Source organism: Apis cerana, linkage group LG5, assembly GCF_029169275.1.
Source record: "Apis cerana isolate GH-2021 linkage group LG5, AcerK_1.0, whole genome shotgun sequence".
NCBI classification, from domain to species: Eukaryota; Metazoa; Arthropoda; class Insecta; order Hymenoptera; family Apidae; genus Apis; species Apis cerana.
Genome location: NC_083856.1, coordinates 6922348 through 6933203, shown reverse-complemented (window position 1 = coordinate 6933203; position 10856 = coordinate 6922348). Strand labels below are relative to the sequence as shown.

Below are 10856 nucleotides of genomic sequence, written 5' to 3'. Positions count from 1 at the left end.
CCGAGAGAGAAGTCGTCGTTTTCTCCAGATATCTATCTCAGTGGAAACAAGATTCACGAAAAAAGAAAAATAGACAGAGCTCACTTGAGAGGGAACATGCGGAGACCCTTGTCCATGCCGGGTGTGTAGCTTAGGAACGCGGCGAGGGCGGTCTCGAATATTAAACCGAAGTTGAGGGCCCAGTTTCTCATTCCTTGGTGGATGATGGAATTACGTCGCGTCTTACATACGATCAAATCGGCCCATTGAACGATAACGATCGAAACGAAGAAGGCTGTGTGGCAGGTGAATTCAAGCGTTTTACGATCCCTGTACGTCTGTCGAGAAAGAGAAAGGGAAATATTAACGAAATCCATTTTTCTATTTTCTTGTAAAAAATTCACGGGGTTGAACTAATGTTGAAGTTTCTGCGATTTGTAGGAAATTATTTTCTTGGCAATGGAAATTAATTTACCCATTCCTGGCCATAGCTGTCACGAAGATCATTGATCGCCTTGGAGTCCCATTGTTTTCGAATGCCGAAAAGATGCAGCGGCAGGAATCCGTTCTCAGCCATGATCACGAAGTAGACGAAGAAACCGGCGGCCGCCTGGATCATACCGATCTGACCATACGCCATTGAAATAAGCCTGTGCATAGAGAATCGCATTTAGACAATTGTCCAGAGGATGGATTTTGCGACGAGATTCTGACTTTCAAGGAATTCTTTTCCATCTAGATCTTCGTCAAGATTAAAAACAAAAGAAAAAAAATTCGAATCGAGGAAAAAAATTTTCACTTAAAAAAGCAAGAAATAGAAACGAAGATAGCAAATTTCTATTATTTAGCGAGGCTATCGAGTTAAATCTACGATCTAAAGAACAAAGGATCTAATTGGGATATTTAGCTGGCTTTACTACATTATTAAAATTTTTATTTTTAATATATTTTCTTTTCCTGGATAAAACTATTGGAAACTCTTTGAAAGTCAGACGAAGCACTGTATTGTACGTGTATGCCACTAATCATCTAAGTTCGCCTCTAACAGCCTAAGGTGGTGTTAATGAACTAAACTACGGAAGCCGTAGTCACCTAGGATTGAAATGCGGATTACTTACCGAATGGTAGGCGAAAACACGATCGGTTCTTGACACTGAGGCATGCCACACAAAGCACAGAGACACGCACACACATTTCACATTTCTGGATGCATCGCCAAGCACCTCACGGTGCACGATTTGCAAAAAAAAAAAAAAAAGAAAAAATGATCGAGCAAAGTGTACATGCAAATAATATAATTCGCTCGGTCGAACCGTGAGACGTTGGCTTTTTTTTTTTTTTTGGTTAGTAAACGAATCGAAGCAGCGACAAGTATTCTTCATTAGCATATGCGTGTGTTTTTCATCGTGGAGTTGAACAACCGATCAATCCAGTATCTAGAAATTCTTTTAAAAATTTATCCTCCTTCGACTTTCGATATGATAAATCAATTTTATTTAGGCATTAATTACCCTTTTTTTACGTCACCTCTCCATACTCGTATATATAACGTTTTCCAATTAGATTACGTGTGTCAAGTTTCTCTAAAGTTTTTCGAATGTCGATAAAAAACCAATGGAATGACCAATCCCACATTGATCGACTCCACAACAACCATAATAAGCGACATTCCCATGCAACAGGCCGCGCGTGTCACGCATTATCATCAGTCTCATTTAGCTTGGTAAGGCGTTGCAGATCGAATAATAATAATAACAGTAGTAGTAATAGTAGTAGTAGTAGTAATAGTAGTAATAGTAATAAAAAAGAAAAGTAAAAATCATATAGGCGTATAGACAAAAGAATCGCGTGTAAAGCGCGTTGCGATGGCTCGATACGAGTCGGTCGGAAAATCAGGATAGAGAAAAATAGAGCTGGCTAAGAAAAAGGCGTCGAAGACTATGAAAATAAAAAAAGTTACAAGCTGTTAGTGACCCACTATCTCACGTTCGTGTCATCGTTTCACGTATCAGCCTTGTAGCGTAATCGATTCGTTAATTTTTAGCTTAATATTGCTGCTCTCTATATAACAGGCCGTGCTATATATTGTCATTAATTATTAATATACTTGTATCGTTATTGGTACAAATATATATCGCTAGGTTCAAAGCAGTTCAGCTGTTGCTTCTTTTTTTTTTTTTTTTACTTTTTCCATTCGTTCGCAGTTTTCTCTCTACTATTCTATTTTCTTCTTTTTCTATCGTATCTTTTTTTTCTTTTTTAGTATAGTATTTTCTACTGTTTCAGCATTGTGACACTATCATTGCGTAGTGCAATCGTTGTAGAAAATATGTCATGTTTAGAAAAAAAAAGAAAAAAAATAAGCTGCTTGGACCTTAAACGGTCTTCTTTTAATTAGGCGCAAGACGAATCTTTAGGCGGTTAGTCTCGTTTCGAATCGTTTTTTTTTTTCACTAAGTGTGGCTAAAGCATTCGGCATTCCCAACATTGTTATTTTCCTAGATTATAAATACTTGCTTGTGCTATCAACTAATCAACTAGTTTTCCTAGAGATTTTGTGTTTCTTAAGCCTTCGAGGCGTAGAGTGTCAACCGAGACTCTTTCAGAATTTTTTTCTTCTTTTTTGTAATTTTCTTTATATTTTCTTTTTCTTTTCATAAATATATATTTTTTTTTTCTAACGGTTGTATACATCGAATTTCTTTGACAAATCTCTCGATATTTATTAACAATGATTAGAGAGAGAGAAAAAAAGGAAATTAAGATCAACATTTTTCCAATTTAATATATCTTTTTCAAACGTGCGAAGAAATTGCTTCTCGATCAATCGAATCTTGTTAACACACCGCGTGTTGAGTTTTTCTGAACGATTTTTACTATTTTCTATTGTTTTCTTTCCTTCTTTCGAACGGAGTGCAGACGAAAGTGCACACAATAAAAAACGATATAAAAAAGAACACTTCATCATTGTCGCGTGCAGTAATAACAAAATAAAGATCAAGCGAGTGACCATCGAGACAATGAGAGATCTGTAGTTCAGAAAACAAAATGTACGATTCCGACATTTCAGTAGACACTCTGTCAATGAAGTGTAACAATCATGTGTCGTGTATGTGTGCGTACCTGTGCGTGCACGCATACGTACGCGTCGAGTACGATGCGTGAAATAGATCAAATATAAATATATGATTGATTCGATAAAATTTTTATCAATAATTTAAACGACAGTTTTCGAAACGAATATGGATAATTTTCAGTGATTAATCTGAGAAATTCGTGAAAAATTCGGTCAGAGATGTTCGATGCAAAGGATCTTTTATTAAATAATGGAAAATCGTTAATTAATTTTAATTTATTACAAAAACTCGATAAATAAAAATATTCGATTAAAAACTACCAGATTTTTAAGATCGTCGTTCTTGAATAAATTTATCTCGAACATCGCTAACATCTCCAATAAAAATTCTAAAATCGCTACGAAAATCGCACTTTTCTAAAAGCTATTCAAAAAATATAAAATTTCCAATCGATGTCTAGTTCAAATAAAAAAGATTAAAAAAGAACAAACTACGTCTCTTAAAATAATCATTGGTAAACATTTGACCATTTCCAACGCATCATATAGGATCGATGGAAAAGATGAGATCGGCTTTCTCGTAATACAAATTCATTTTACGAACATTCTTAATAAATATTCTTAATTCTAAATTATTATCACATAAACAAAAGCGAATAAATAAAAAAAGATTATAACGACTTTACAATATTTACGAAATTAATTTCGAAGCTTAACACGTTTAATTATCAATCTATCTTTGGATTCACGAAACCGATATCACTTCTCCACCGATCCAATGTACCTGTATACTCGTGTCTCTGTATAAATGTGTCTCTGTATGCACGTGTCGTGTTATTAATGTGTGTTATTACGGCGTCTGCAGCATGGATGTGAGTGCATGGAATTTTTCTGCTAGGTAATTGTTTTCTCTGGTGGGTAATTGGGAGACCCACCTTCGGTTCACAAGATTGTCTCTGTAAGGATCGCGGGGCTGCCGTTTCATAATGTCCGACTCCGGTGCCTCGTAAGCTAGCGAGATGGCCGGCACCTGCCATCCACCATTGATTAGAAAAAATACGTGTACCAGGCACCCCGTACACCGTATACAAGATAGTATAGAAAATATATATATATATATATATGTACATGTATGCATATTTACATTATATTTACAAAATTTAAATTGTGCGCCGGTGCATTCAAAAGAGTCAGGAATCGTCACGTGACCTGGTTTCGAACAAACATGGCCGACCAGAGAAAGAGATAGATACACGGGTTGTTAAAATCTTCTCTTCTTATTTGGATTTTGGATTTTCCCTCGTGCTTCTTCCAAAAGAAAATTAATGAAAAATCGAAGAACTCTCTTTTGGAGGAAGATATGTGGTAATCGAATGTTGTCACAGCTCGCGTAATTATATATCGTCGTAATTTATTTATTTATTCATATTTGTGACAGGAGAATTGTAAAAAAACTTTATCAATCCTCGAGTCACGAAATTTACCAGATATACCAATCCGTATAAAAATTATATTGATAATGTTATTATTATACTTTCAGTTTTCTTTTTCTCCAAATTCCCTACTCTTTCGTGCACCCCGAGTACGTAAAATTCATCAAGCTTCATTTTTGTTAGTATCTTCAGGCACGTGATCCCTCGACGCACAGAGAGGCCGACTGTTATTGTTAAGAAAATTCGTTTTACATTTACGATATTTGATAAAATGGAAAAAATAATTTGCAAGCAATTTCTAGAGACGGAAAAGGATAACGTACAAAGACTCTCTGACGCACGAGGGATCAACAAACAACCTTGTTCCTCCCCTGTTATCATATAGAAATGCAGATCGGGTCGGTGAGATGGGCGACGATTAGCAAGAAATTTTCGTTCGGCAAAAAAGGTAGGTATTCTCATAATAATAATAATAATAAAAAATATATATTCTCGTTCGACGGTCGTTAGAAAGTTGCCAGTCGCAGAAGTGGTAGAAGGCAGCGGCGGTAGGCACAGCGCATTACAGAATAAAATGTGAGAGGACTGTAAAGAATAAAAAACTGCAAAGAAGAAATCATGACGCCTAGAAAATATACAAAGTGTGCTATATCTTTTTTATTATTATTTTTTTTCCCTTTTTTTTTTTTCTGTAGAGAGTCGACTACTTTTAGTGTCGTTTGTCCCGATTTCCATTTTTTTTTTTTTTATCTTTCTCATGATAATATTCTCTTCACTTTCTCGTATATCGTTTTTAGTTATTAGTACGATATTTTTTTTTTTTTCTCAATGTCCGTTTCCTTTTTCAGTTCCGTTACGTTCGTTGATGTATGCGTCCTATGCATGGATCATTATTCGTGATGGAAAGTAAAAAAAAAAAAAAAAAAATATTAAGTAAATATATAGGTTAAACAATGATGTATAAAATACAGAGGTAGCAGCGGCACAGCTGTGTGAAAAAAAATATATAAAAAAGATAGTAATAAATTCCTGCAGCTACTTTTTTAATGATAGTAATAATAGTAATAATAGTAATACTAGTTAACTAGTAGTAATAATAAATATGCTGGTGGTGTGTGGTCATAATATAATAATAATAATAATAATAAATAGTAAAAAAAAAAGTTGTAACAAGAGAAGAGAGTAGTGTGTAGAGTGAACAATCGTGAGAGAGGATCGATATATATATATCGAGAGATAATGCTGATAATGATATCGATCATGATGATATTAAATGATGACGATCAGAGAAAGGGGATCAATGATAGTTGCTAATAATACCGATGATAATGATGACAGTGATGATGATGGATGATAATTATCAAGGGGGATGAATAAATATATAACGATTATATCGATCTATATAGTCATATACAGTTATATACAAATTAGAATTATTGAGATTCAAGTAGTTATGGCTCTCAAAAAACGATCTCTATGCTACTTAAGATTAAATCGAGAATCATCAAAAAATGATACAACTACGAATATTAAATAATGATTGCAAAATTATTTTTCAAACTTCATTACCATTCTTTATTTGAATTAAAACGTGTCAAGTCTTATTTAAAGTCGCTTCTTTCAACGAGACTCATCGTTAAAGGTAGCGATTAAGTTCGTGATTTGATTGAAAAAAAATATCGAAATAGAACGAGAGTAAATTTGATCTTGTAATAAATGACTAGTAAATAATCTTTTTTTTAAAACATAGTTCTATAGAGATTACTATTATTATAAAAACGACCACGTTCTGCATCGATCCACGCGATTCAACCGATTCAATGTAAACTTGTTCATCTTCTGCCATGTATGATATCCATTTTTGATTCGAGAAATTTGAAAAAGATTTGATCAAAAAAAAGAAATCACAAATATTCTTTAAAATTAACTTATATATATATATGTGTGAACGTTCGAGAACCATCATCCTTGTATAATATAATATCAATCGATTAACTGGAAAAAAAGGAATATGTTACATCGGGTTATTGGATGAAGCAGCAATAAAAAAAAAAAATGAAAAAGAAAAAATGAAGGAGGAAAAAAAAAACGATTGAGATCCTTGAATTTTCAACGAGGCAGAGCAACGACAAACTTGGCTTGTTGCATAAAAGGCAGCCAGAGATAATGAAGGAAGAGATACACAAGACGATAAGGTTAAAAATACTTGAAAGAAATGCTAAAAAAAAAAAAATATCAATGGTGTAATAAAATTGAAAAAAAAAAAAAATACATGAAATAATATCTCGCTAAAGATGAAAATAATGTGATGATAATGATGGTGTCGTATCGGAAGTCAACGATCGGTGAAATACATTTTCCATTTATCGAACTGTGAACGATCGAAAGGGAATATATATGTATATATATATATATAAAAGAAAATCGAGAAGAGATCAAAATCTGTATTTAGGGACCTCGGATACGTCATCATTGGATGGAATTACTTTTAAAGTCAAAGAAGTGCGATGAAAAACGAGGGGAAAAGAAAAAAAAAAAAGAGCTTGATGAGGGGCCAACATGGCGGATGGTCGACGGTGGCGACACAAGTTTTGAAACAAGAATAAGAGGGGGCAAGAATAATATCGGAGAAAAAGCCGAGCTTGGAAAAAACGGAGTAGAGAAATAGATTCAATAGAGAAATAGAGAAGAGATATAGACAGATAGATAAAGAGAAAGAGAGTGATCGGCTTACCTTTGGCATTTAACGAAATGACACACTAATTACAAGCGAAGATCATCTTTATGGAAGCGACTGTTTGACTGGCAATTACAATTTTTTTTCGTTTCTTTCCGTGTTCGTCCGAAGGAAGGGGAAATATCATCGAAAAGAGAAAGTTGCTCGATTGCTCGTCCCACGATTCTTTATTTAAAAAAAATTTCTTTCATTTCTTCTTTTTCTTTTTTTTTTTTTTTTGGTATTTCATATTTAATTTTTGACAAACGATATTTTCATTCTACGTATTTATGTATGTATGTATGTATGTATGTATTTTCATTTTAAACAGATTCTTTTGTAAAATTTTTTTTTATAAAATATATGGATATCAAATGAATAAATTTGTGATGTCTCTGATGAAATTGTTTGATCGAACAATCGACACACACGATCAATCGTGGACGAGCAAACGTCATCGATCAAGATTTACAATCCATCTTTAGAGCAAATATTCGATCGGGCTCTCGAAACAAGAGAGGATAACGGAAAAAAGAGAGTGAGAGAGAGAGAAAGATAGAGAGAGAGAGGAAGAGAGAGAGAGAGAAAAAGAGAGAAAGATAAAAAAATAAAGAGACAGAATATATTAAAAGTTGAGATAATAAAGCTCTAGTGTGTTAATACCCAATTATCAAAATGCCCTCAAGTGTTATACCTTCGTGCACCATTCTCCGTTACCTTGTTAGATCATCGATCATTTATCATCCCCTAGCATGAGTCCCTTGACCAAAAGGCATCGAACAAATTAAACCCACAGCCTTTGCCGTTCGACCAACAAATGCTTACAAAGCGAAACACAAGTGATAGAAAAAGAAATAGAAGAATACGTATATACATACGTATATATCAAAAGGAGAGAGAGAAAAAAAAAAAGTTAAACAGAAACCATATTGTATATATATATACATCGGAATTTTATCTTATCTTTTTTTTTTTTTAAATTTTCGACAAAGCTTCAGCGAAAGCTTTCCTTTTTTCTTACGATAAGGAAAAAAAAGCGTATCGATCGTTTAAACAGTTGTTCAAATACGAGAAAAAAAAGATTTCTATTTATCCATTTTTATTACGCCCGATCTCTTTAATGCGATGCGTCAGTTGAAAAGTGGCATTCACTCGATGGACTATAAGTATAACTGTTAGTCAAAGTTTCAATCGTTCAAACAAACGTTGGACGATATCGTGTCGTCAATTCGGAAAACAACATTTTTCGAAAGAAAAGAAAAGAAAAAAAAAACGAGAAATAAAAAACACGGAGAGAGAGAGAGAGAGAGGGGAGAGGGAAGAAAGATACAACATTCAACAATTTTTACACACGGACAAGATCAGGCTAGGGATTAATTTGTACACGAGAGAAAGAGAGGGAGAAAGAGAGAAAGAGATAGAGACAGAGAGATAGTTAGAGGGAGAGAGAGAGAGAGAGATAGAGATAGAGAGAGAAATTCGTTGTCACCTCGTTACCACAGTTACCGCGAAGGTCTCTGGCTCGTGACGAGTATAATTTCTTTTCTTTTTTTTTTTAAGATCTTGCAGAATATTGAGAAACGTGTCGTGAAAAATTTCTGTGCCCGTTATATTATATATATGTATCCCTTTGTTTTAATTATATTTTTTTTTCTTTCTTTTTAAAGTGTTCAAGAACGAGTATATACGAGACAGAACGAACTAGCTACTGTACAATAATCATAGGAATAAGTAAGAGGTGTATATACGACCAATAGACAGGTGTAATGGAGATCTTTGTGATCTTTCTTGATTCTTTTTTTTTTTTTTAGATCTACGTTCTTAACTTCTTCGTTGCACGATTATTTAAAAGGAAGAAAAAAAGTAACAGTGATAGAAAATTGATCGACGAATATATCCAATTTATCAATTTAAGAAGGGGAAAAACTATCAAGAATCGAGAGAGATCACGTGTCACCAATTACGTTTTCTGACCATAAAAAGTCGATCATGGTGTAAAGTGGTGGTAATAGTATTTGTATAGTAGTTGCAGTAGTAGTAGTAATAGTAGTAATAACAGTAGCAGTGGTAAGTATAGTAGAGTATCTTTCTTTTTCTTTCTTTTTTTCTTTTTTTTTTGTTTATTTTTTTTTTTTTTTTGTTTGGTCAAGATTCGGTTTATGTTTGTTATGATGTGTTACCTTTCGTTAACTAGCTTGTCAGTGAAGGGGTTTCGTGGATGTCGCTTCATAATATCGCTCTCTGCCTCCTCGTAGGCAAGTGAGATGGCTGGCACCTGACGTCACATTATCAATCAAGGCTCAAGTAACAACGCCAACGGTTAGAACATGATGATGATGATGATGATGAGTATCGTTTTCTCGCTGACCCGCGGTACAAGGATGCTGATTAATTTCTGTTCCCCATTTTGGGGGAGAAAATATGGAGAATCGAGAAAAGGGAAAGAATCGCTGTGGAGGAATTTTCACTTTTGTAATAAAATGAAAAATAAGACAGATTCTCCCGTGTTGTGAACAGATTGAAATTCAATCAGCATTGTTGCGACTCAGCGAGCAACATATAAGATGAGAAACGCAGAAAAGGTAAGCAAAAAATCAAAACTGAGAGAACTAAATCGATCGGAGCAACGAGGCGGGATGGTGTAGGAGGGATGAAGGGATTCGTGTGGAGGTGGTTTTTTTTCGTTCGATCATCGTTTCCTTCCAAATTCCGTCCAATTCTCTTCTTTTTTAGACATTTGATATATGCATATATATATAAAAATACCTCGCGAAATCGTGCTGGAAAAAAATGCGATTACATCTGAAATCAATCAGAGCATTCTCATTCCAATTCGAGATCCGAACGAGATCGTATTATAAAAATATATATTCATTACACTTTAGAGAAACAATTTTTTCCAAGATTAAACCAAGAGAAATAGGAAGAAAAAGGAACGGATCTCGATCAGAAGGAGAATCCTCGCGTCGAGGATAAGATTCGATGTAAAGAAAAAGAAAGAATGATCTCCTTTAAAGTTCCTCCCGATCCGTTCCTCCCGCAGAGGAAATTGGCCACCTAAATTAAATTAAAAAAAAAAAGAAAAAGTTACAACAAATTCGTGACGAGACTAGCTTCCAATCGTGCCTCCTACGGGTCGATCTGGCGATACTGCGATTACCTAAGGGAGCTCTATCTAAACAACAATTGTGCTGTAAGAAAAGCTGTATCTTTTCCTCGGGGAAGGGAAAGAGAAACCTTTCGTTGACGAGGTTGTCACGGTACGGATCACGAGGCCTTCTCTTCATTATATCCGACTCGGCATGCTCGTACGCCAACGAAATAGCCGGCACCTGGCAATCATTCCGTTTTAAACGACATTACGATAATCGAGCGTGTATATCCAGCCCCGTACACGAACGAATGCTGAAAATCTTGCAATTATCCTGGCTCGAAAGTATCCCGATCGAAAAACTCCTCCTCCTCCCGTGGAGGAGTTTCGTTGTCGAGGACGAATTCGATGCGAGACCACTCGAATTGGAAGTTTCGCCACCGCGCCCCGGCCGTGCGCCGCCCTCTCGCGACGAGTCGCGGGGGGAGGGCGATCGACCGGCGACGGGGCGCGACGTCGAGACGAGAAAACGAAAGGAAGAAGACGCGCAACGGCCGCTAC

General features: G+C 35.2%; 1 protein-coding gene across 19 annotated transcripts in view; it reads right to left on the bottom strand.

The window, feature by feature from the left end:
* LOC107997582 (sodium/potassium-transporting ATPase subunit alpha) overlaps positions 1-10856 on the bottom strand; it is a 116066-nt gene that overhangs the window by 5733 nt on the left and 99477 nt on the right. For 7 of the 19 annotated variants that reach the window (XM_062074743.1, XM_062074750.1, XM_062074763.1 and 4 more), the window contains 3 exons: positions 9385-9479; positions 455-629; positions 85-317 (listed from right to left, as the gene is read on the bottom strand). In XM_062074743.1, coding sequence (XP_061930727.1) covers positions 85-317; positions 455-629; positions 9385-9479 — 503 coding nt within the window. Of the gene's footprint in view, positions 1-84; positions 318-454; positions 630-2143; positions 5074-9384; positions 9480-10441; positions 10537-10856 lie in introns of those variants that run through there. The other 12 variants (XM_062074744.1, XM_062074751.1, XM_062074755.1 and 9 more) reach the window with 3 other exon arrangements.